This window comes from Polypterus senegalus, chromosome 7 (assembly GCF_016835505.1).
Source record: "Polypterus senegalus isolate Bchr_013 chromosome 7, ASM1683550v1, whole genome shotgun sequence".
NCBI lineage: Eukaryota > Metazoa > Chordata > Cladistia > Polypteriformes > Polypteridae > Polypterus > Polypterus senegalus.
The window spans coordinates 39,188,723-39,215,146 of record NC_053160.1 but is presented as its reverse complement, the minus strand read 5'-3'; the positions used below and the strand labels follow the sequence as shown (position 1 = coordinate 39,215,146).

Below are 26,424 nucleotides of genomic sequence, written 5' to 3'. Positions count from 1 at the left end.
ATCAGTTCCAAATCTAGTTTGTTCACCACACTTAAACAACCATGCCTGAAAGGTCACTGGGTTCATTGATTTAACTCGATCTAATGTTCAACGGGCAGTGACGCCCCTTTGCTTGTTATGTTGATGAAAATACTAACAGACACTGAGCAAACACTGAAAACACTGAGACTGAAACGCCAGCCAAAGAATTCTAACTTCTTGTTCCCCTTCGCTCTCCCAATGCCAATACACCGCAAAGATACCAGGGCTAGTGAGCGCTCCAAAGAAAGACGTAGTTGATGACGTCACTAGCGAACAGCGGAAGCGTAGAAGACGGGCAAGCGTGCGCGCAAGTGCAGTAAGTAACGTGAATCTCCTGGAGAGAAACTCTATAGAGACGACAGGAGGTTGTTTTTCTGCTGCATTTAAATAACTGAACTTTATTAATGAATATCGAGGTAAACACTCATGGCGTAGAGATTAATGTTGGCCTGTGCATTGCCTTTTGCATGAAATTGTTTGTTAAGCGTTTGCATATTATGTTAATGCAACTTAGTGTTTTTAACCTGGTTGGCTGACCTGCGCGTGCTTTTAATCAACCACAGTTAGTTGAAAAGCATGCGCAGAAGTGTGCAGTTTCCTTGTTTAAAATATTATACATTTGTTCTTGATGAAATCATTTATATTTTGACACAATGCTTAAAGCTTACTACGCTACGAGTGTCAGACATTAGATACTATATACAGTGTGTTCTGTATACTACAAATACAGTGTACTGTAATGCTTTTTTACCACAAAGGTTCATAGTTCAATTACTGAAAATTTCTCTATTTTTTTAATGCAGGTTTCAGTACTGTATTTTGCCAAAAGTGCAGATTTGGCAGGCGTGAGGTCAGAGACCATTTCAGTTCCTCGTGAAATAAAATCCTTGCAGCTTTGGGAAGAATTGGTAACCAGACATCCCAGGCAAGTCCTCCAAATATTAAATGATAATTTTTTTTTTTAGACTGAAAATGTTCGTACTACAAAGCATGTCAACTGGATTGTTTCTTTGCAACAATCTATTTATGTCGTTTTATTGTTAGTATTTTTGCATTCACACTTTGTTGAAGGTAGTAATGATAAATAGCATTAATGACAACTGTGCTTTCAGTCTGTACTGTTAACATTTTCTTTAGCTAGTTTTTAAAGCATATTAAGTAACTTGCTGTTTCAGTTCATTTGAATTTCTTCTTTTATGTGCCCTTTCTTTCTTTTTTGGGACATGCTGTGTATATAATATTAATATAGTATTCAGTCCGATGACAACTCTTTTAATATTTTTTTTAATTGATCCTTTAGAAGAGGAAGCTGTTTCTGTTTGTAGTGCATCTTTTCTATTAGTGTTTGTTTATATATATATATATATATATATATATATATATATATATATATATATATATATATATATATATATATATATATAAAGTCATCAGTTATCCTTAAACTTGGTCTTGGTACAGTATAACCTTGAGGGCTGAAATCTGGAAAAAAAGTACAATATTTTTTCAGTGCAGATGTGTATAGGGCAGGCTGTCATGATAGTTGAGAGTGAAGACTCTTGTACAGTATAAAACCTTGCTAAGATTCTATACTAAAATTTTGCTTACGGTAGAAAGGCAAAAACAGCGTATGGAAAAAAGTACAGTATGTGTAAAATGGCATGAATACCAGGTCCCACGCTGGAGTTTCAATGTAAATCTCAAATCAACTTTAAGCAATGTTTTCATGTATGTGCTTTTGGCCACTTCCCATCACCTCCCTCCAGTAACCATGTATGGCTTAAAAAATAAATTTTATGAATATTTCTATTTATTATCACCTTATAAACTTGGCTTTGTCCCTGAGTGATGTATTTACAACAAACCACAGGAGAACAGAGGAAATGATGCCACAGTGAACCTGAACTACAGGTATTACTGAGATAAATGTAGACTGCAAAACTTTCTTTTTGCTGGTCTCTCTGTGGGAGTCACAAATAAAAGAAAAAAACATGAGTGGGAACAAGTAACCTCTGCTAATTGAAGAGAGGCCAAAAAAAAAAAAATTTGCCAAGCAGTTGTCAATGTTGTGCTACATACGAGCCTCTTTACATTCAAGTTAGAACAAACATCCAAATTTCTTTGAATTGCCTTGCATTGATGTCCTGTAGGACAGAGTCTGAGACACCTGTGTTGTCATCTTGGCATATCTCAGGTGGCAGAAGCAGTCCCATGTTTTTGTGGTATGATGTGCCGTATGCACGAGCCATCCCAAGATGACAAACCTTTTTGGGGCTGTACAGCAATGTGACTATGGTTATCAAGTCAAGTAGCTTTAATCGTTATTTCAGATGTATACAGTTAGTACAGTACATAGTGAAATGATGGTGCTACATAAAACACAGGACTACTGAAAAAAAAAACTATGCATTACAATGTAAAGTGTCTGTGTGCAATCATGTGCAAATATTGTAGGACAGTGCAATGGTGAGACAGGTTCTAAAACCTTTTTAATATGAGGACCGAAATAATAAAATCCGTACACACTGGGACACAATGTGAAGATGATTATCATGATGACAGCACAGACATACATAAACAACAGTTGTCATATAATAATAAATAGGTAATTATTTTCTTTCTTTAGTCTCACAAGAATATTACTATAAGTGTAAAGCAAACAATGTTAATGGAACAATAATTATTATTCAAAACGGAGAGTAGATTCCTGAGGTGTGTTACTGCCAGTGTAGATGTTTAGAACTAAGCTTTATAAAAGCTGAGAGAAATAAATATTTTATAACAAATGCAACTTGAAGATGTGTTAATTTTTGTAAGAACAGTATGAATCCTTAAATATAATTTGATACTATCCGTATGTATGGTGTTTGCGTCAATACCTCAACTCAATACAAGTTTGAGCAATGCAATGGGACTCTGCCTCTTTAGTTAGAACATAACGTGGCAAACGCGGACGCAGTATTGCATAATTGGCTAAGAATGTTTGAATGTTACAGTGACGCTGCTGGACGGCCAAGTATAGTTCACGTCTTGCAGCCCCGTTTAAACAGGAAGCTCTTCATTACATTGGCCGAAAAGGTCTATTTTAAGCACAAATCAGTGCCATGATAACAAAATCATTTCAAGGACATAAAAAAAAAACAAAAAACAAATAATTCTTTGCAGAAAAAGTATGGATTTCACAAACGTAGAATTTGTAGCCTGATTCGATCGGGCTCCCAGTCGCTATGGTTACATAATTTAGCTGCTTGATTCATGGCATTGGATAAGGAAGAAAGCAGTAATATTAATTAATTGATTCAATTTATTTACTTGGTTAAATGGCTTTTTTTTTTTTTTTTGGAATGATGTTTTTCAATGGAGCTGTTAGTAGTACATTTTTTTTAATTCATTAAACCCTGTAAAAAGTTTAGTTGCTTAGCTGAGTTATTATTAACAAATTTTGTGTGTTTTATTTGTATTTTATAGGAGTGACAGGATAAATAAAGTCTAGTTTAAAATTTTAATCCTACTGACTGACATTGTGCTGATTTGTCAAATATTCTGCTCTTAATACAGTGTGTGCCATCCTTTGTGATATTTTCTGGGGTTCTTAAGTTCTCAATGGCACTACAATCATGTCCTTTGCAGTACCAGTAGAGAATATTTCGAACCCCTATGAAATAGTACTATGGGAAACATCCATCCATTTTCCAACCCGCTGAATCCGAACACAGGGTCACGGGGGTCTGCTGGAGCCAATTTTAGCCAACACAGGGCACAAGGCAGGAACATATCCTGGGCAGGGTGCCAACCCACCGCAGGACACACACAAACACACCCACACACCAAGCACACACTAGGGCCAATTTAGAATCGCGAATCCACCTAACCGGCATGTCTTTGGACTGTGGGAGGAAACCGGAGCACCCGGAGGAAACCCACGCAGGGAAGACCCGGGAAGCGAACCCAGGTCCCCTAACTGCGAAGCAGCAGCGCTACCACTGCGCCACTGTGCCGCCCTATGGGACACATAGTAAACTTAATTTAAAACTTCTTTACACCTCTATTTGAGATTTATACAACAGCAGTGAACAAATGATGAGTCACTTGATGACTAGTTTTCTGTGGCTGCTTAAACTGTATTTAGTATACAATTTTGCCGCCAGTACTGGACTTCTGCATGGGTTAATGTGGGCAAGATGTGTGAAAACTATTTTTTCTTTATTATTCAAAGAAATAATCTTGCCGGATCCAGTCATCTTTAACTCCTTTACCTGTAATTCTGTGGTAACTCCTCTACTGCTAGTTGCATTCACCCTGTCATCGCCAAGGTTCTACATCTCTAATGATGTGCAGTGAATTATGGAGTATGGGTGGACAGCATTAGCGACAGCAAGACAGGCTGTATATTGGCATTGGAGAACAGAAAGCCTTTAACACAATCTTGTAGACATGTTTGTGAAGGGTTATCACAATTGAATTGCTATGAACTTTGATGGGGAAAAAATTATAATCCCTGGTCCACTTCAATACTGTTTGAATTAAAGGTACTTCGGACTCTAGCATTCTGTGAGTGTTAGAAATTTATTTAACAAAGATACCTTTGGAGCACATAATACAAGGTATCATACTTGCATTGCAATAGCGGTTGTGCTGACAATCTTTTGTTAGACAAAGAATTTATACAGTATGAACATAAAAAAGAATATTTAGCATATAGCGGGTAACATGTTAATTTAATATAAATGTGTCCTTATATGGCAAATTAGATCATCCTGTATTAGGTTACATGTAGAGATACATGATACTTCATTCCAAGCCAGAGGGAACCTTGAGGGACCACATACTAAAATAAACGCACCCTACTTAGAGCTGTTGGACAAACAGTAATATGTCTGAAAACCTGTTACATAAAGGCTTTCCACTGTAATTCGCAACGCAAAGTATCTCAGTTTGATGATTTGCTGGTGGTGAGCTGTAAACTCGCCGTGTCTGGTTCAGAAGCAATAGGTTTGCAACTGCAGCTGAATGGAGCACTCCATCATAGCCTGACTCAAAACACTGATCGGTGAGCTTCCTTGGAGAAGTCTTTTGATGACTATCTTTTTCAGTCCCCACTTTTTTCCAGGGCAGCACTCCATAGTTTAAGAAACACTGCTATAAGTCCTAAGTCCATTTGTTGCAACTGTTATCCATTCTTATTGTTAAAATGTGTGCATTATTTGCTAAAATATCATGAGTTCCTGATAGAATACTAATTGGACATATGGATTATGCAACACGATTTATGTGAATTATTTTTTTTTGTTCTTCTCCAATGGAAGTTTTACTTATTGTTTGCAATTCTTCAGAATTATTCCCCACAGGGCCTGAATGAATTTGAATATTCAGTATATAGTTTCCCCAGAAAAACATGAGATTAAACATTTTTCACATCTGCCAAAACAAATATTTTTAAAAATATTGTTGGGTGGAGTTTTCCTTTAATACCAATTTGATTAAACAGTCATGCACCATCTGACAATGTGCCTTTAACCACAGGCTGGGAACCAATGAACAAGACCACTGCATTTATTAGTCCTTTTTGTTTTTATTCTTTTGTGTTATGATGCTGACAGTCCTTGCTTGGGTCCTGATCATCATTTATAGAAATAGTAGCCTTGCCAGTTAAATGTATAGTAATATTAAATGTAGTTATAAAAGATGTTAAATAAAACAATACAATTCTTAACATTGTCTAAGAACAAGCAACTGTGGGAGGAAACTAGAGAACCTGCACATGAGGAGAATATGCAAACTCCCTGCAGGGAGTATCCAGTGGCAGCACTACAACTGTGCCACCCCATAATGATTCAGAGTTTATTTACAGTTAAGATTAAGTATGGGTTACTTACATATTTTTTATATTTTTCTCCTTAACTCTGTGAAACATTTAGTTTTGATTCTATTATATACCTATTTTGCATACTGTTTCATGTTGTTCATGAATAAAACACCTCTCTAGAAGTAATACTGTTTGTTTATCAGTTTATGACCTGACCAGTACCTGAAACAGAGCAATATTATGATGCACAATGTTAATTATTATATTCATAGAAATCTCAATTAATGGTTCCTCCCTCTTATGTTATCTAAACTCTTACCATCCCTCCAGACTTGCTGCCATACTGGACCAGGTTGTCTTGGCTGTCCGTCAGGAATACATCACTCTCGGAGATCAGCTGTTGTTCCTCCAGCCAGGTGACGAGGTCGCTGTTATCCCTCCTATCAGTGGTGGTTAAATCCGCACAGATGTATACAGGTATATCAAGTTTTTCCTCAAAGCCCATTTTTGGGGAAGGTGGTTTTAAGTTGTAATACCGAATTGACTCCCTGATTTTTGCAAGATCCGCAGATTCAGTTGAAGGTTGACGTGAAAATTTTTTTCTTCTATGCCTTGCGGCATGATTTTGTTTGTTATAGGGAGCCATGGTACCCTCCTAAAAAAATAAAATCATTTTATAGTTTAGACACAAAATAATAAACTTGATGAATTATTTATTTGTTCTATTGAAAACAATGATAGATGTAGGTTATGGTTATTTACAAGTATACAAGGTACATTTTGTAATGCTACTAGGATTAACCATAAAGCAATCAAAGCAATAGTCCTAGTCTACACACATATTTAAATATTACCTTCTTTCACAATGACATTACTGTCTTCTTCTTTATAAGTGTGAAGCCTACTGTAGTACTTATTTACCCTGGTTCTTCAAGAAATAACTATGATTCAGACAGTTCCTTTTTAAACATTCTAACTACATATTCATCCTGAGAAATAAAGAGTTAAGGCTGCATTTTGTCTATTTTTCACATGTCTGTATTATTCTTTGTAACATGTTGCAAAACTAGGTGCCTGGTTTAGACTTTTATGGAGAGACCCTAGAGCAGCGTTTCTCAACCTTTAAGTATTTGCGACCCAAGTTTTCATAACAATATTAATCGCGCCCCCCTAACGTTTTTTGAAAGGAGCCCACTAATACCAATTTGTTATTATTTTTCTAGTTTCAGAATGTAATTTAAGTTAATTTGTTTTGGTTTCAATAGATGTATTTTTCATATTTTCGATTCTTGTTTTTTTTTTTCCCCCCACATATTCGTGCCCCCCTTTTTGTTACTTCACGCCTCCCTAGGGGGGCCCGCCCCACAGTTTGAGAACCACTGCCCTAGAGCTTGATCATTTGGGATACTTATGCTCTTACCTAGCTGATATTTTCTGTTGCTGTGCATTTTATGGAAAGGGAACTGAACTGATCTAAGGAGGCCATTAAAATGTATAGTTTAATTGAGGTTTTCTCACTGTGACTGTTTAAGGCTTTTGAAATATTATTCAAAGTAAACATATTAATTGTAATAATTGGTTACTACAGTGAGTTTTGGGGCAAGTATGACCACAGTAGCTTTTATTCTGAGGAATTGCTAATTCAGAGAATTTCTCTGTCTTTTATTCATGCTGTATTGTTCATAACCACAATTATTTGTATCATTTTTCAAGATGGGCTTCTCATTTTCTGTAAGTTGGTAGTTATTTTTTATTTCAAGAGAAATGATAAAATGTATAGACATCTTCTTTGTTCATCAGTATTTTGCACAGGTGAGGTTACAATGAGTGTTGGTAAAAAAAAAACAAAAAAAAAGGAGATGCTGAAAAAAAAAGGAGATGCTGACACCCCTTAGATAATGTATGTAGTCTTTCAGTGGAAAAAATGTGGGAGACCTGTGGGCTTGGAAGTGAAGAATGCAGAGTGCAAAGTGTAAATTTCTGCGATGCACATTTCAAATACCTTTTTGTATTTTTTTTTTATTGCTTTATAGTATATTATGTTTATCCAAATACTTCACACTGGGGGAAAAAAAACATTGTGTGGCATTTAACAGTCATGAAAAATACGAGAAGATGTTTCAGTGGAAGGTGGGAAGGTCCCTACTACTCCTTTTACTAGGCCCATCAAGCAGCAGTGGCATCATGCACTGAAACACATTCACGCATGGAATATACAGTACATTTTGTGATAAATTTTGTGTGGATTTATATACTTGTACATACAGTGCCACAAGCAGCATGTGTGTATCCTCCATCGGTATACTAATTTCAAAACACCTTTGTGCTAGTTGCATTCTTTCATGTCACTTTTTGTCTGAGCAGTGTTGTATTTAATTTGTAATCATCTTAAATATGTATATAAGCACAGGCAGTACACTAAACTAGGACTCGGCTGCAAAAAATATGGCACGTCTTATAAAACTTTGAGGGTTGTGTGCATTTACTGATTAAAGGGCCAATGTATCATCTGAAGATCCTGATTGAGAACTCTTTGGCATCAGCTAAATGATATGAGTCACACTTGCTAAATGTCAATGAGGTACCTCATCAGTACAGTCTGACTCATTTGACTCTCAAATGGTTTGCCTAAAATTATGGCAGCTTTAGCTATATCATTTTATTACACATTTTAAGTTAGTTATGTCATTATTTTAATGAAGTCATTTTTCCTTGATGTGCATTTTTTTGTTAAAGAAGAAGTAGGCCGTGTGGAATTTTATAGTACGTTTTTGGTTAAACTTGGTTCAATGCATGGTGTGTCAAAAGTGGGGGCATAAAATATATAGTGGTGTGAGTAGTAATCTGTAGAGAACAAGAGCAACCTTTGTTTTTAGACAGAGGGGAATATGTGCAGAATACTGATGTGGTGTAAATTTAGGTATCCATGCAAAATCTGTGGAGTTCTGCTAGTTAGGTCACATGTTGAGTACACAGTCATGCTGAGATGTGCATTGAAGTAATTTGAGGAGCCAACACTCATTCTGACTTATAGATGAGCCTGTCTGGCATTGAAGAGTTAAGTTTATAAATATTTTGTGAAGAATATAATATATATATGCGCGACTAGGAGGCAGCTGAATGGTTACACATCTCCCCAGGGGGTGGCAGGTTGCATTAACTGTCTTTCTAAGTTGCCTGCAGACCTTTCCTGGGAAATCCCACCAGGAACTGCTGCCTCACTTCCGGTCCCGAGGACAACATCACTTCCTCCGGACTTCCGGTAAAGCCTCACTCCCTTCAATTCAGTTCTGTTTTGGACTCAGTCTTGTAATCAACTTTTGCTTACATTTCTCTAACTTTGCAGCCAGGAACAGATTATACGGATGGCTGCCCCAAATCTTTTCCATGTCAGAAGTCTCGTGCTTTCACAGTGGCGTAGTCAGCAGGATGGCGTCCCAGAAGAAAACGGGACAAAATCCAAAGTTAAACCAGGTGAGAAAGTACTTGGGCTGAGTTTCTGGGCGGGGAGTGCATCCGAGGGTCAGGAGTGACACGGTGCAGGCTCCACTCCAAAAAGGCAATTAATGGCTTGCATCTTACCTAACGGAGAATGTAAATGGGACCCACAGATGTGGGCTGGTTTCTGAGGAAGAAGTAAAATTATTATTAATATATACTAGGGTCCTGGTTAATAGTGGGCTACCCTCAGGCCAGCAAGTAAAGGCGTTAAACCGCTGGGTATTCGATCCAGAGCAGTCGATCTCGGAGCAGGCTATGACCCTCTGGGAACAGGTGGCGTGATGGCTACGGCTGTGGGAACTCGCCACCTACCAATTGGTGGAGCAGGTAGCCTGCTTCCTATTTATGCAGCATCTCTCTGACCACTTTGCCCAGCCGGCCTGGGGAGTCTTTTACTCGATGAGCGAGCTCCTACGGCTCGTGAAAAAACCCACGCCAGCCTCACAATCTGGGAGGGCAGAACGGTCATCTACTGGGCTCCCTAGAGACTACGTCCCACAAAATAAGTTTTGTCCACATAAACCTGAGCCGCTCGTTGTGCAACCTACCCCGGAGCGAGGCGGAATGCAGGTGGACGTGGAAGTGATGTCGTCCTCGGGGCGGAAGTGAGGCAGCGGTTTCTGGTTGGATTTCCCGGGAAAGGTCTGCAGGCAACTTAGTTAGTGCACCCCGCTGCACCCTGGGCAAATGTGTTACCATTAGTCTTTAAGCCCTTCAGCTGCCTCCTATTTGCACGTGTGTCACATTATATATTTATATATGTTTTTATATATATATTTTTTTATAAATGTATATAAATATAAAACAAACTTCAAAACTTCTTCATTAGTTCTCATGGGCAACATTTACTTGAGTCATTTTCTAGAGTGTTTCTCTACTTTTACTCAAGTATGGCTGTTGGGTACTTTATCTCAGTGTTTTTCAACCACTAGGTCATGAGTTCAGTGTTAATTATGTTGATAAAAATGAAGATAAAAATACTTATGACATTTTTTCTGTGATGAAAACGTAACAAATTCTAAATAAAAATTGGCCTTTGAAGACGAAAACTTTAGCAAATGCTTTCAAAGTCATTGTTGACGACAGTAGACAAAACCAAAATGTTATAAACACACAACTGGACAATAAGTGATGTGAAGCTCTTTGCATATCTCTGTTACACATAATATGGTCCGCCAACAGATGATGAGCATGAATATAATGGTGCAATTTTAATAAGTTATATGCATGCTTGTAATAACACTAATGGATAACCCTAGTTTGGGTGCCATTAGGAAATCATCATGTCAGGTAGAATCCTGCTCCGCTCTGCTCTGCTGTGTCAGCCAACATCTTGGGCAATAAAGCGGTCAGACATACAAGGGCCAACTTTAATTACAACACTGATGAAAACAAAACCCTGTGTAAGCCATGTGAAATTAAGCTCACAGGAGAGAACGCCACAGACCTGAACAAATATCTAGAGATGTGCCATCCTGCAATTCATGCCAATGTATGTAACGTTATCTGGGTGTCAATTTGCTGATGCCAATACCGTTAACGTCTGGCTCTTGTTCACCCTGCTCCTGCTAAAACATCAAGTATGTTAGTTTATTTTAGTTGTGCTGGTAGTGTGGATGTCCCATTGATAGTAAGGTCGACACTGCACTCTTCCGTGACTGCAAATATATGAATAACTTCAGATGGCACAATAATATGTGAGAAAAATTTGAGTAAAAACTGCATATGATAAAGGCCTACACTGGTGATGATACAGCTCTGCATGTCGAGAAGAAAAAAGGCAGAAGTCATGTCTGGCCGTGCTGTGTGTTTGGGAATTTCAGTGTAGGAAAAATATGCTTAATGGAGAAAGCACACAGACACACACAGGATTTGGTTATTGCCAGTTTTATCCCTTTATGAATTACTTAAACAGATTTGTGCAGCTTTGAGAGTGCAATCAGATTCACTCAGCCTCAGATATGAGTTGTAACTGTTTAGGTTGCAGTGTCATGCATTTGTTAAAGCAGATGAACTGATGGGGGGATTAATTGCTTTTAATACAGTGTCCTTCACAGTACCGATAAAGAAACGGAAGCTTTGCATTTGTTCTTTGATTTATAATAAGCACATCTACACATGTTCGTCCATGTATCCATCCATTTTGTAACTGGTGGATACATTTCAGGGTCTGGGTGAAACCACCTCACACACATCCCCTTACACATACTGGCACAGTGGCAGTGAAGACAGCAGTCACAGAAATTAAAAAATTGAGGCCAGTTTCAAGCGAAGTGGCTATTTGGCTTGTCTACATCATATATGAAATGAGCTGCTTTTTGCTGTATTTGTTAATCTATTTATATAAAATTCTCTTCGCGTTTGAAATCGAAATTACGTATGACCAGAGAACATATAATACAGGAACTAATCACTTCGTTTGTGGATGACATTTTTGTATTGTCTTTACAAATTGTTATTATTTGTTGGAGAGTTATTTTACTGATATTGAAAAGAAGTAAATACAAACACGGCGATCTATCCCATAGAAGTCCGCCCCGCATTGCCCTCTCCCAGGCCTCCTCTGTAGACTGCAGCGCTGAGCCGTCCGCCACCATGCACGTTCTGACAGAGAAGTTTTATTTATTCGTCCATGTGAATGTCGCGGAAACTGCCACATAAAAAAAAAAAAAAAAACTTAGAATTTGCAGTACTTGATAGTAGAAGAGATGAGGAAAACAGCTTTGCATCTTTCTACTTTTTAACTGCGCCGAGCTGTAAACAATGTGAAGATGACACTGCCTTTAGTGGCGAGGGGTTGTGAGAACACAGTGGACACTCAGAGGTTCGGAATGTCGGGCTGCTCCGCCAGGTCGAGAGCTTCCAGTTTCGTGAAGCGTCCTCTCTTCTCGCACTGTTTGTGACACTTAGAGTGCCCCATCAGCTCCTGGGAGAGTGGAAATCTTTGCAAATGAGTGTAATCGGCGCCAGCGAAGCAAGACTCTCTTTGTAAATTGCGCAGCATGACTACTTACTGCCCTTAAGGTGAGTTCTGGTCACTAAAACCCCGCAACATTCAAGGTTGCTTTTGTGATTAATTCTTTTAAGAAGATGGAGGGTTTTGTGATGATGCGGGTTCACTCGTGAGCTTTTGAACCCTACACCGTCAATAATGTTACCGATGAGCTTAGTAGTGAGGCACAACAAAGCAAGGGGATAGTGAAAAAGTGTTAAGTGCTTTTATTTAAAAACAACAACAAAAACAAGGTGTTCAAAATAAGTGCAGTGCATTCAAAAGTCATTAAGTAAATAATCCATTAAAACGAGTGTTATTGTGGAGGTTAAAATTAAATAGAACAATTCTTCTAAAAACATCGAGGTTAAAATAATACAGGAAGCAATCCTTTAAAACAACAAAACCCGGTGTCTTCTTTACTGCGGCAATTCCCCTACTCCTCCCATCTGGGCTTCTCAACAGGGGAGTCGCCCTACCTGCTGCTGGCCCTCTGTCCACTCTCCTGCTGGTCGGTTGCCTTACCGATCCCAAGGCTCTCGCGCTGGGGACACCACGTTCCAAGTCCCGACTCCCGCGGCCTTACGCGGAAAGTCATCTGCCTTACAGTCACTCCCATCCTTCATAAAAACAAACTCTGCAGGAGCAACCACAACTACTATGCCCCGGGTGTCGGCCAAACACCCAGGCTGTCTGCACAGCTGCATGTGAGCCTTCACTTGCTCGCTCTCCCACACTGGCTTTCTCACTCTCCTCACTGCTTCCTGCTTTTTCCTCCTGCAACCTCCCATCCGTCCGTTCTTTCTTTACTTTCCTTTCCTTCCCCTCTATCCGACTCGTGCTTCTATTTATCAAGAGGGCATGGCAGCTGTGCCAAATCAGCGGCCCCAGGAACAATTACAGATGTGGACAGTTTTTCACCTGTGCACTTAGATGAGAAACGTCCACACTGCAAATCGCCCCAAGAACCGCTTCAGCCACATTACAACAACAACATTTATTTATATATAGCACATTTTCATACAAACAGTAGCTCAAAGTGCTTTACATAATAAAGAATAGAAAAATAAAAGACACAGTAAGAAAATAAAATAAGTCAACATTAATTAACACAGAATAATAGTAAGTTCCAATGGCCAGGGTGGACAGAAACAACAAAAAAAACTCCAGACGGCTGGAGAAAAAAATAAAATCTGTAGGGATTCCAGACCATTAGACCGCCCAGTCCCCTCTGGGCATTCTACCTAACATAAATGAAACAGCCCTCTTTGGATTTAGGGTTCTCACGGAAGGACTTGAAAATGATGGTCACGTAGACTTCTGCCTTTTAATCCATCCATCATTGTTGGAGCATCATTATGCTTTGAGTAGGTGGAGGTGGCGCAGGCCACCACCACAAAGAAACCGGAAAAAGAAACAGAAGAGAGAGTAGGGGTCAGTACGGATTTTAGAGCCACCATGAATAGTTATTATGATGAATTGAACATACAGAGTATCAGGATTAAGTTAAATTGAAGTTATAAACCGGCCTTGTTAAAGTAATATGTTTTCAGCAGTGTTTTAAATTGCTCTACTGTATTTGCCTGGCGATTTCCTATTGGCAGGCTATTCCAGATTTTAGGTGCATAGCAGCAGAAGGCCGCCTCACCACTTCTTTTAAGCTTTGTTCTTGGAATTCTAAGGAGACACTCATTTGAGGATCTAAGGTTACGATTTGGAATATAAGGTGTCAGACATTCTGATATATAAGATGGAGCGAGATTATTTAAGGCTTTATAAACCCTAAGCAGAATTTTAAAGTCAATCCTGAATGACACAGGTAACCAGTGTAGCGACATCAAAACTGGAGAAATGTGTTCGGATTTTCTTTTCCTAGTTAGGATTCTAGCAGCTGCATTCTACACTAGTTGCAAACGATTTATGTCTTTTTTGGGTAGTCCTGAGAGGAGTGCGTTACAGTAATCTAGTCGACTGAAAACAAACGTGTGAACTAATTTCTCAGTATCTTTCAGTGATATAAGAGGTCTAACTTTAGCTATGTTTCTTAAGTGAAGAAATGCTGTCCTAGTGATCTGATTAATATGCGATTCAGATTACAGTCAACAATTACCCCTGAGCTTTTTACCTCCGTCTTGACTTTTGATCCTAATGTATCCAGTTTATTTCTAATAGCCTCATTGTATCCACTGCACTACCACGCCCCCTCGCTAAGCCACGAGCGCGGTGATTATTTATTTAAAAATGGACCTTTTGTCGTGTGCTGTGGACCCGCTACACCACAGGTTTATATCTAAGAAAATGTACCGACCTCTTCATGTTAAATTTTGGACTTGGGAATTGTTTGGACCATCTGCCCGTTATGCATGGTTGTCAGGCAGAAATTTGCAGGATCACATAGAAAATGTAATTTCTATACCACAGCGGTCATGTAGCACCTTTCACAAGGGATCTGCTACCGAGAGATGTTCCAAATACATTTAACCTACTATTAGTGCTACTTACCTGTTGTGTTATTGCGCCTTTAAAATGTACTTTACCCGAAAGCACTCCAGTACTGCTCAGTATATCTTTACTTCTTACATGTTAATGTTTTACTGTTTAATTTATATACTACATTTTATTTTTATCCCTTGCACTCCGTGAGTGATGCCACTGGGTAATCAGCTAGTACTAATATAAAATGTATTTAGGATTTCAGTGCTTCATGCGCATCTCCCAATTAATGTGATATGTACAGTATGGAAAAACAGCGTTATTTCATTGCTGCAGACACTAAATTTGTGTTATTTGTTTGGTTTTTGCGGGCAAACTAATATTTATGAGCATAACCCCTAAAATGTAAAGAACACAGTAAAAGCACTTTCATCACATATATGTGTTGAAGGCCAAAAAATTGAGATGACATACCAGAATTGCCATTTTCTGACTAAGATCTTTTAGAGTAAATCCTTTCTACAGCTGCTGTTCATTTTATGTTCAATAATCACTACATGTGGTTTGACTCATTGGTAACTTCCCCTTGGAAGGTTGTGATAATGCTTACATAAGGAAAAGTGGGTTGCAAAATCAAAAAGGTTGAGACACAAGGCTTTATATAACACTGGGCAGGACAACTGAACTTGCAGATCCACATCTGCTCAATTAAAAACCAGACAATAACTTTTGAGTGATATTTGGGGTAAGATAAGTCTATGAAAGTATTTGTAACTTTCGACCAAGACACTAACCAAAAATAAAACTTGAGATTTCAACTGCACCAACTAATGCTCATTAGAATGCTGCTGTCTTAATCTGTACCTAAAAGCACACCATCTTAATCTGTCCTTTCCTAAAAACTATACTTGAAATAATGTGGCCTAATTTCAACCTGTAGTTATTTCACAGTTTTTGATTTAAATAAATGTGCAGAATGATCATCTTAAAAAATAAAAATGTGTTGTTTTTTTTGTCTCCTATGTCACACTATAAAAATACTGAAAAACCATTAATTTTTAAGAACATATGTATTTTTAATTTTTGTAATTTGAAGAGCAACACATTTTTGTTTGGAATTTAAACTACATGTGACATTTCAGTGTACAGTACCGTTGTGTACACTCCCACTCAGGGCCTGGCAAGATCCTTTTCTATGCTTTAATCCTTTGTCCAAAGTGAATCAGCAGGGTAGACCCGAGTTTCAATTTCACCATCAGATTATTAGCAAATTTGCACAGTAACTAGTTAAATTATAGTCAAGGCTTTTTTTTTAGACTTGGTCTTGATCTCAATTTAGACACGTTCTTGACTTGATTGTAACTAGTTGTAGTCTTGGAATTGACAAAGGTGAACTTGACTACAATTGTAGTGTTTATAAACATATACTTGCAAAGCTGTCTTGTGTGTGTGTGTGTGTGTGTGTATGTATGTACACCGATCTACCACAACATTAAAACCACTGACAGGTGAAGTGAATAATATTGATTGCCTTTGTTATAATGGCACCTGTCAATTGTTGGGATATATTAAGCAGCAAGTGAACAGTCAATTCTTGAAAGGAATGTGTTGGAAATAGGGAAGAATGTACATGCATAAGGATCTCAGTGGTTTTTGACAAGGGCCAAATTGTGATGGCTAGACTACTGGATCACAGCATCTCCAAAACTCCAGGTCTTGTGGGTTGTCTCCTGTATGCAGTGGTTAGTACCTAAGAAAAAAGTGGACCAAGGCATCACAATTAGTGAACTGGCGACAGAGTCATGGACGCCCAATGCTCATTACGAAGTCTAGTCCGTCTGGCTCAATCCTACAGAAGAGCTGCTGTAGTACAAATTGCTGAAAAACGCAATGCTGGCCATGAGAGATAGCTGCTGGGACATGCAGTGCATCGCAGCTTACTGCGTTTCTGCCTGCACAACTGCAGACTAGTCAGAATACCCATGCTAAACCCTGTCCACAGGCCGTGAGCATCAAAATTGGACCATGGAACAATGAAATAAGGTGGCTTGGTCAAATGATTCACATTTTCTTTTGGACCATGTTGGCTGCCGTTTGCGTCGTTTACCTGTGGGAAGAGATAATGGCAGAATGTGCTTTGTGGAAAAAGGCAAGCCGGTGGAGGCAATGTGATGCTCTGGGCACTGTTCTGCTGGGAAACCTTGGGTCTTGGCATTCATGTGGGGGTTACCTTGACAACTATCTAATAGCTAAATATTGTTAGAGACCATGAAAAAATTGTTCAGGAACAGTTTGAGAAACATAAGCATCTGTGGGATGTGCAGAATAAACAAGTCTGATCCATGTAGGCCCTACCTTGCAACTTAAAGGACTTGGAGGATCTGCTGCTAACCTTATGGTGCAAAATACCACAGGACACCTTCAGAGGTTTTGTGGAGTCCATGCTTTGATGGGTCAGGGCTGTTTAGGCAGCACACGAGAGGCCTACACATTATTATGTTGGTGGTTTTAATGTTGTGTTCAGTGTATGTATCAGGACTAGGCCATTTAACAAACATTGAGGCTTTACTTGGTACATTTTATATTTATATATATATATATATATATATATATATATATATAAAATATATAATTTTTTTTCTCTCTCTCAAGGTGAGTCTACAGTGCTCACTCAACTGTGCTGTGTATTATGTACACCATAGCACTGTCTTTTTTGAGTATTAGCAGTTTATCACCCTGATATTGCTAATATTTTATATGATTGGCCTTGCTATTAAAGTCAACTTCCAGCCATGCATGTACATTCTTTTCTGGAAGGCTGAAGCTCAAGTCCCTTTTCTGTTCGGTACGTCGTACATAGTTTTTCATGATTTACCTATAAGAATTCTTATCTTATTTGGTGGAGATTGTGTAGTGATGGGAGTAGGCTGCACCACAAATTTGACAAAGTTAGGCTAGAGGAGGACAGTATACAGTAGATGATGATATCACTTGAGAAAAGGGTACAGTACCAATGGTACGGTGATGGCTCGGCTTCATAAGTGCAGTCATTTGCAAGCTGATAGACTTCAGGTATTTTGCAAGTCAGTTGAATTTTTGAAATGTTTATTTTCTTTTTTCAGGTACATTTCTGTCAGATTGTTGTTGTGTGTTCTTTCTTTCTTTCTTTTAAAAAGGACTAATGTACTAAGTCTATTTTTATGTTAAGTTCAACAGAGATACAATGCACTAAAGAAAAGCACTTTTTATGTTTTTATATGAAAAACAAATATTGATGTGACCAAAAGCTAATTCTGACATGGTCCTGACTATATGAATGAAACTTGTAACTCAGTATTATAGAGAAAATAAACAAACACATATCAAATATCAGCACATGACTTCAAAATAATAAGATATCATTTTTAAGACATATGACCCAGCCCTAGTGTGTATTCATATACACACGTGGACAAAATTGTTGGTACCCTTCAGTCAATGAAAGAAAAACTCAAAATGGTCACAGAAATAACTTTAATCTGACAAAAGTAATAATAAATAAAAATTCTATGAAATTTAACCAATGAAAGTCAGACATTGATTTTCAACCATGCTTCAACAGAATTATTTAAAAAAATAAACTCATGAAACAGGCTTGGACAAAAATGATGGTACCCCTAATTTAATATTTTGTTGCACAACCTTTTGAGGCAATCACTGCAATCAAACGATTCCTGTAACTGTCAATGAGACTTCTGCACTTCTCAGCAGGTATTTTGGCCCACTCCTCATGAGCAAACTGCTCCAGTTGTCTCAGGTTTGAAGGGTGCCTTTTCCAGACGGCATGTTTCAGCTCTTTCCAAAGATGCTCAATAGGATTGAGGTCAGGGCTCATAGAAGGCCACTTTAGAATAGTCCAATGTTTTCCTCTTAGCCATTCTTGGGTGTTTTTAGCTGTGTGTTTTGGGTCATTGTCCTGTTGCAAGACCCATGACCTGCGACTGAGACCAAGCTTTCTGACACTGGCCAGCACATTTCTCTCTAGAATCCCTTGATAGTCTTGAGATTTCATTGTACCCTGCACAGATTCAAGACACCCTGTGCCAGATGCAGCAAAGCAGCCCCAGAACATAACAGAGCCTCCTCCATGTTTCACAGAAGGGACAGTGTTCTTTTCTTGATATGCTTCATTTTTCATTCTGTGAACATAGAGCTGATGTGCCTTGGCAAAAAGTTCAATTTTTGTCTCATCTGTCCATAGGACATTCTCCCAGAATCTTTGTGGCTTGTCCACATGTAGTTTGGCAAATTCCAGTCTGGCTTTTTTATGATTTGTTTTCAACAATGGTGTCCTCCTTGGTCGTCTCCCATGAAGTCCACTTTGGCTCAAACAACGACGGATGGTGCGATCTGACACTGATGTTCCTTGAGCTTGAAGTTCACCTTGGATCTCTTTAGAAGTTTTTCTGGGCTCTTTTGTTACCATTCGTATTATCCGTCTCTTTGATTTGTCATCAATTTTCCTTCTGCTGCCACGTCCAGGAGGTTGGCTACAGTCCCATGGATCTTAAATTTCTGAATAATATGTGCAACTGTAGTCACAGGAACATCAAGCTGCTTCGAGATGGTCTTATAGCCTTTACCTTTGACATGCTTGTCTATAATTTTCTTTCTAATCTCCTGAGACAACTCTTTCCTTCGCTTCCTCTGGTCCATGTTGAGTGTGGTACACACCATGTCACCAAACAACACAGTGACTACCTGGAGCCCTATATATAGGTCCACTGACTGATTACAAGATTGTAGACACCTGTGATGCTAATTAGTGGACACACCTTGGATTAACATGTCCCTTTGGTCACATTATTTTCAGTTTTTTCTAGGGGTACCATCATTTTTGTCCAGGCCTGTTTCATGAGTTTATTTTTTTAAATAATTCTGTTGAAGCATGGTTGAAAATCAATGTCTGACTTTCATTGGTTAAATTTCATAGAATTTTTATTTATTATTACTTTTGTCAGATTAAAGTTATTTCTGTGACCATTTTGAGTTTTTTTTCATTGACTGAAGGGTACCAACAATTTTGTCCACGTGTGTATATATACTGTTGCAACTGTGGTATTTTTATGACTGTTGACGACAGGTAGGCTGCTGTATTCTTGGCCTGCTGTATTCTAGGAGATTTACACATTAAATATCACATACTGGATTATATGAAGCCTGTTTTATTTTGATTGTATCAATTAATTGCTTATGTTTTGACTTTTTTAATTATAGACAAAATGAAATTAAATGAATACACTACTTAATCTGTAATTTTTTTCTGTTATTAATGAGAGTAGATAGTTGTTTTCAACATTTTGCAAAGGTCAAATGTTAATTGTGCACATGCCTGTAATTGGTTATAAAATGCACCTGAATTTCAATCAGTGAGAATAAAAATTCCTACTTAGAATAATTAATTCATACAAATTTGGTGTAAATTAGAGTAAGAAACCCATTTCTTTTATTCTGATAGTTTTACTTACATTAGTTCTAAGTGCATATATTTCTTTATCAAATTTGTTTTATGGTTTCATGTACTGTAAGTAGAGTTTATATAGAAATTGGAACCCCACAATGTGTTTGTTTTTCAATCACAAGAACACATAGCTGCCATATATATACGTTAGGAGCTGTTATTTAGAACATTAAAACATTAGAACACTCTAGACGAGAACAGGCCATTCAGCCCAACAAAGCTCACCAGTCCCATCCACTTATTTCCTCCAAGAAAACATCAAGTTGAGTTTTGAATGTCCCTAACTTCTTACTGTCTACCACACTACTTGGTAGCTTATTCCAAGTGTCTATCGTTCTTTGTGTAAAGAAAAACTTCCTAATGTTTGTGCGAAATTTACCATTAACAAGTTTCCAATTGTGTCCCCGTGTTCTTGATGAACTCATTTTAAAATATAAGTCTCAATCCACTGTACTAATTCCCTTCATAATTTTAAACACTTCAATCATGTCACCTCTTAATGTTCTTTTGCTTAAACTGTATAGGCTCAGCTCTTTTAATCTTTCTTAATAATTCATCCCTTATAGCCCTGAAATCAGCCTAGTCGCTCTTCTCTCGACCTTTTCTAGCACTGCTATGTCCTTTATAGCCTGGAGACCAAAACTGCACACAATACTCAAGATGAGGCCTCACCAGTGCATTATAAAGCTTGAGCATAACCTCCTCGGACTTGTACTCCACACATCGTGCTATGTATCCTAACATTCTGTTAGCCTTCTTAATAGCTTCTGAACACTGTCGGGAATTCTTCTCATATGGTGTACTCTCGATTTTCCGCCCACACATTGTGTATTCAAACCTAATATTTTTACTTCCTATATGTATTACTTTACATTTACTGACATTAAATTTTATCTGCCACAAATATGCCAAAGCCTGTATGCCATCCAAGTCCTGCAGTGCAATAATTCAACTGTGATATTTTTGACATTAAATGTTTATCATTTTGTATGCATACGCCCTTAAGGCAACCTGTTTGCTTTGCATCTTTCCCCGACTATAATCTATCGTCTAAGGGAGAGGAGCGAAAGTGCTTAGATTCACCAAAAATTTCAATCTCTGGTTTTCAATGGATCTTGACATTTTGGGGTCCCCTGATACCAAAAACCTTGATATCTCAATGATGGGCGTGGAACTGTCTGTGTGTCACACTTTCTTGAGGACAGTTTGGAGCTAGAACAGCTGGATGGAAAAATACCAAACTCAAAACTTAAGCCTGTTATGAGATGACGATGTGCTGATTAGTTTTTGAACCAAATCTTGCAAGGGAAAGAGGCACTCTAGAGAAACTCTCTAATACACTGATTCGGCAATTATGAATTCTTCTTGTCAATTGCTGTCATAATCCCCTTTTATATGATCAGAAAGTTCAGCATCAGAGTGGTAAATGATTACTGAATAGTTATAGAATAGTTTGGGTAACTTGGTTCCTGGGTTACAAAGCCTACTGACACTCACATCTGCATTTTTTTTATTTGTTTTTTTGCATTTTAAACTGAGGAGTGGATTTTTCATCCTTGAATTGTTGTGCCTGTTTGATTATGTTGTGCTTTTTTTTTCTTTATTAATCAAAGCCGTAATAGTAGATCCAGATAATTTTATATTTTAATGTTTTGTTAATAACAATTTTCAGTTTTTGTGTTTTGCACAGTGCTGTAATGGTACCACTTAATATTTAAATATTGCTAACATATTGAGCACTGTCAATTAATTTCACCTGTTACATATAGGAAAAATAAATGCAGAGGTCAACAGCATTCTGCAAAGTTAGAAGGAAAAATTAATTCATATTGATAGTTAGGTTTTCTTTTTGTACAGGTGTAGCTGAACCTGGAAATGGTGGCAGAGACATCATCAAACTAACTAGTAGTAAGCTATCCACAGATGAGGTTTCTTTCTCTGCTGTTTGCCCAGAATGTGGAGCAGTTTCCTTGTTTGTTGGTAAGTTGAATTGAGTGCACAATCCTATTCATTTATGTTTTGATTGAATTTAATTGATGTGTAATTCGAAGTAACATTTAGTAAATAAAAAAAAAAAAAAAAATAGCATGCCTTAATGCTAGGAGTCCTTATATATAATTTGATACTATCCATATGTATGGTGTTCGTGTCAATACCCTGTATGTATGGTGTTCACGTCAATTCGATACTATCCGTATGTATGGTGTTTGCGTCAATACTCTATATGTATGGTGTTTGCATCAATACCTCGACTCCGTACAAGTTAGAACCATGCAATGGGACTCTGCCTCTGTAGTTAGAACATAACGTGGCAAACGCGGACACAATATTGCATGATTGGCTAAGAATGTTCGAATGCTACAGTGATGGAGCTGGATGGCTGAGTATAGTAAGTCAGTGTTGGTTCAAGCAGATAGCAGTAAGTTCGGTTGGTTTTTGTAATGTTGGTTTGGTGGGGCGTACTTTCCAGGGCTAACATTGTCGACTGATTTAAATCCTTCGACAGCTCCAGAATCGTAAGTAATTTAGAACGTATCGCGAATTGCTTGATATGTCAAAATCTATCTTTGGGCAGTTCAGTTTTGGCATCTGTCCTTCTGACATCTTTTGGCAAACTGAGTAATGACGGCTGGGTATTAACAATGGTCATTGTTTAAATTTTAGCCGATCTCGGATCTAAAATGACCACGCCAACATAATTATTACTCCAACTCTGATTAGAGTCGTAAAATACGGTTTGTTTTGAAATTTTGTTTGCCGGAAAAAAATCAAATGAGATGCGCTGAAGAGAGCTGAGTTCACGTCTCACAACCCCGTTTAAACAGGAAGCTCTTCATTACATTCGCCGAAAAGGTCTATTTTAAGCACAAATTAGTGCCATGATAACAGCATAATTTCAAGGACTTAAAAAAACAAATAATTCTTTGCAGAGAAAGTATGGATTTTCACAAACGTAGAATTTGTAGACCGATTCGATCGGGCTCCCAGTTGCTAGTTTTAGAATAAAATAAGTCAGCTGCAGTTATATATAATTGCAAATAGTTAAAATGATAAAATGATATAGCTGTAAAGAAAACTTGGAAAAAGCTGAAGGATCTGTATGAGTTTAACACATTTTTTTTTTTAACACATTGCACATTTTTCGGAAAAATACACAAAACCAAAAGGTGAGGGAGCTCTGATTGATGCAAAACAGCCTTTGAATTCATGTTGTTTTCGTTTCAGTTATGAGCCATTTGACTAAAAAGCGTTGGGTGTAAAGGCCTGATATTGGGAGTTTGTTAAAGAACCCTTTTGCGGACAATAGTTCCGATGTGTATGTTTTCATAATATTAAAAAAGGAAATTTTGAAAGACATATTATGGGCGTGGAGGACCTTTATCAAAATACAGTGCATCCGGAAAGTATTCACAGCGCATCACTTTTTCCACATTTTTTTATGTTACAGCCTTATTCCAAAATTGATTAAATTCATTTTTTTCCTCAGAATTCTACACACAACACCCCATAATGACAACGTAAAAAAAGTTTACTTGAGATTTTTGCAAATTTATTAAAAATAAAAAAATTGAGAAAGCACGTGTACATAAGTATTCACAACCTTTGCCATGAAGCTCAAAATTGAGCTCAGGTGCATCCTGTTTTCCCTGATCATCCTTGAGATGTTTCTGCAGCTTAATTGGAGTCCACCTGTGGTAAATTCAGTTGATTGGACATGATTTGGAAAGGCGCACACACCTGTCTATATAAGGTCCTGCAGTTGACAGTTCATGTCAGAGCACAAACCAAGCATGAAGTCAAAGGAATTGTTTATAGACCTCCGAGACAGGATTGTCTCAAGGCACAAATCGGGGAAGGTTACAGAAAAATTTCTGCTGCTTTGAAGGTCCCAGTGAGCACAGAGGCCTCCATCATCCGTAAGTGGAAGAAGTTCGAAACCACCAGGACTCTTCCTAGAGCTGGCCGGCCATCTAAACTGAACGATCGGGGGATAAGGGCCTTAGTCAGGGAGGTAACCAAGAACCCGATGGTCACCCTGTCAGAGTTCCAGAGGTCCTCTGTGGAGAGAGGAGAACCTTCCAGAAGGACCACCATCTCTGCAGCAATCCGCCAATCAGGTCTGTATGGTAGAGTGGCCAAACGGAAGCCACTCCTTAGTAAAAGGCTCATGGCAGCCCGCCTGGAGTTTGCCAAAAGGCACCTGAAGGTCTCTCAGACCATGAGAAACAAAATTCTCTGGTCTGATGAGACAAAGATTGAACTCTTTGGTGTGAATGCCAGGCATCGCATTTGGAGGAAACCAGGCACCACTCATCACCAGGCCAATACCATCCCTACAATGAAGCATGGTGGTGGCAGCATCATGCTGTGGGGATGTTTTTCAGCGTCGGGAACTATGAGACTAGTCAGAATAAAGTGAAAGATGACTGCAGCAATGTACAAAGACATCCTGGATGAAAACCTGCTCCAGAGCACTCTTGTCCTGCTGAAAGATGAACCATCGCCCCAGTCTGAGGTCAACGACCCTAAGCATGCAGCCAAGATATCAAAGGAGTGGCTTCAGGACAACACTGTGAATGTCCTTGAGTGGCCCAGCCAGAGCCCAGACTTGAATCCGATTGAACATCTCTGGAGAGATCTTAAAATGACTGTGCACCAACGCTTCCTATCCAACCTGATGGAGCTTGAGATGTTCTGCAAAGGGGAATGGGCAAAACTGGCCAAGGATAGGTGTGCCAAGCTTGTGGCATCATATTCAAAAAGACCCGAGGCTGTAATTGCTGCCAAAGGTGCATTGACAAAGTATTGAGCAAAGGCTGTGAATACTTATGTACATGTGATTTCTCAGTTTTTTTATTTTTAATAAATTTGCAAAAACCTCAAGTAAACTTTTTTCACTTTGTCATTATAGGGTGTTGTGTGTAGAATTCTGAGGAAAAAAATGAATTTAATCGATTTTGGAATAAGGCTGTAACATAACAAAATGTGGAAAAAGTGATGCGCTGTGAATACTTTCCGGATGCACTGTATTTACTGGGCTAAACTTACAAATAAAGGAGTACAAAAACAGGAGGTTTTGGATGTGATTAGTGACCTTTTTTACACAGTACATTAAAGCATCAATGAGAGTGTAAGCCCGTCTACTAGGGATGTATTCAATTTTTAACCATGAAAGATATTTGCCCAAAAATAGCATAAAAATGGCACATTCAGAATTTTGCCAAATGAATAAAAATGGCAACATTTTTGGTCAAATATATAATGCTGTTTCAATTGTTGTCCTATCCTGACTTTGGATGATACTTTTAAACAGCACCTTCTGTTATATGGAAAATGAGTGATATGTTGCACTGCTTTAGATTGTGTGTTTGCCATCTAATAACATTGTACTTACTTATTTACAAAGTTGTGAGGAAATGTAATATTTTTGTGAAAGCAAATGGACAAAGGAAATGAGTAGGAGAACTGATCATACTGGGACAAGTTTACTAAGGATGCAAGCAATGCTGTTTAAACAAGCTCGGCTAATCCGTGGTGACCCTGCATGACTTGCCAGACAAGGAATGTGCGAAGCACCCTACCGAGCTAACTCCACTCGCATTCATTGGTATTATGAACATACACACGTGGACAAAATTGTTGGTACCCTTCAGTCAATGAAAGAAAAACTCAAAATGGTCACAGAAATAACTTTAATCTGACAAAAGTAATAATAAATAAAAATTCTATTAAATTTAACCAATGAAAGTCAGACATTGATTTTCAACCATGCTTCAACAGAATTATTTAAAAAAATAAACTCATGAAACAGGCCTGGACAAAAATGATGGTACCCCTAACTTAATATTTTGTTGCACAACCTTTTGAGGCAATCACTGCAATCAAACGATTCCTGTAACTGTCAATGAGACTTCTGCACTTCTCAGCAGGTATTTTGGCCCACTCCTCATGAGCAAACTGCTCCAGTTGTCTCAGGTTTGAAGGGTGCCTTTTCCAGACGGCATGTTTCAGCTCTTTCCAAAGATGCTCAATAGGATTGAGGTCAGGGCTCATAGAAGGCCACTTTAGAATAGTCCAATGTTTTCCTCTTAGCCATTCTTGGGTGTTTTAGCTGTGTGTTTTGGGTCATTGTCCGGTTGCAAGACCCATGACCTGCGACTGAGACCAAGC

General features: G+C 38.3%; 2 protein-coding genes across 3 annotated transcripts in view; both read left to right on the top strand.

Annotated features, from left to right (window-relative positions):
• The first annotated feature begins 343 nt into the window (after positions 1-343).
• On the top strand, positions 344-22,233 carry LOC120532481 (molybdopterin synthase sulfur carrier subunit). Of its 2 annotated transcripts, none has more exons than XM_039758503.1 (4): positions 344-437; positions 825-946; positions 6,158-6,304; positions 22,111-22,233. In XM_039758503.1, exons 1-3 carry the CDS (start codon positions 426-428, stop codon positions 6,282-6,284), a joined length of 261 nt encoding a protein of 86 aa, XP_039614437.1. In that variant the 5' UTR covers positions 344-425; the 3' UTR covers positions 6,285-6,304; positions 22,111-22,233. The 2 variants fall into 2 exon arrangements, with proteins under 2 accessions (XP_039614437.1, XP_039614438.1); XM_039758504.1 differs by lacking the exon at positions 22,111-22,233 and adding an exon at positions 9,174-9,196.
• The window catches only part of LOC120532480 (molybdopterin synthase catalytic subunit), a 50,858-nt gene continuing 30,641 nt past the window's right edge, over positions 6,208-26,424 (top strand). The window contains exons 1-2 of the mRNA XM_039758502.1: positions 6,208-6,304; positions 22,111-22,233. Coding sequence (XP_039614436.1) covers positions 6,295-6,304; positions 22,111-22,233 — 133 coding nt within the window. The 5' untranslated portion in view covers positions 6,208-6,294. The remainder of the gene's footprint in view (positions 6,305-22,110; positions 22,234-26,424) is intronic.

Coding starts and splice junctions, on each gene's coding strand:
- LOC120532481 (XM_039758503.1), top strand. Junction 947..6,157: donor TTGGTAACCAGACATCCCAG/GCAAGTCCTCCA, acceptor CCATCCCTCCAG/ACTTGCTGCCATACTGGACC.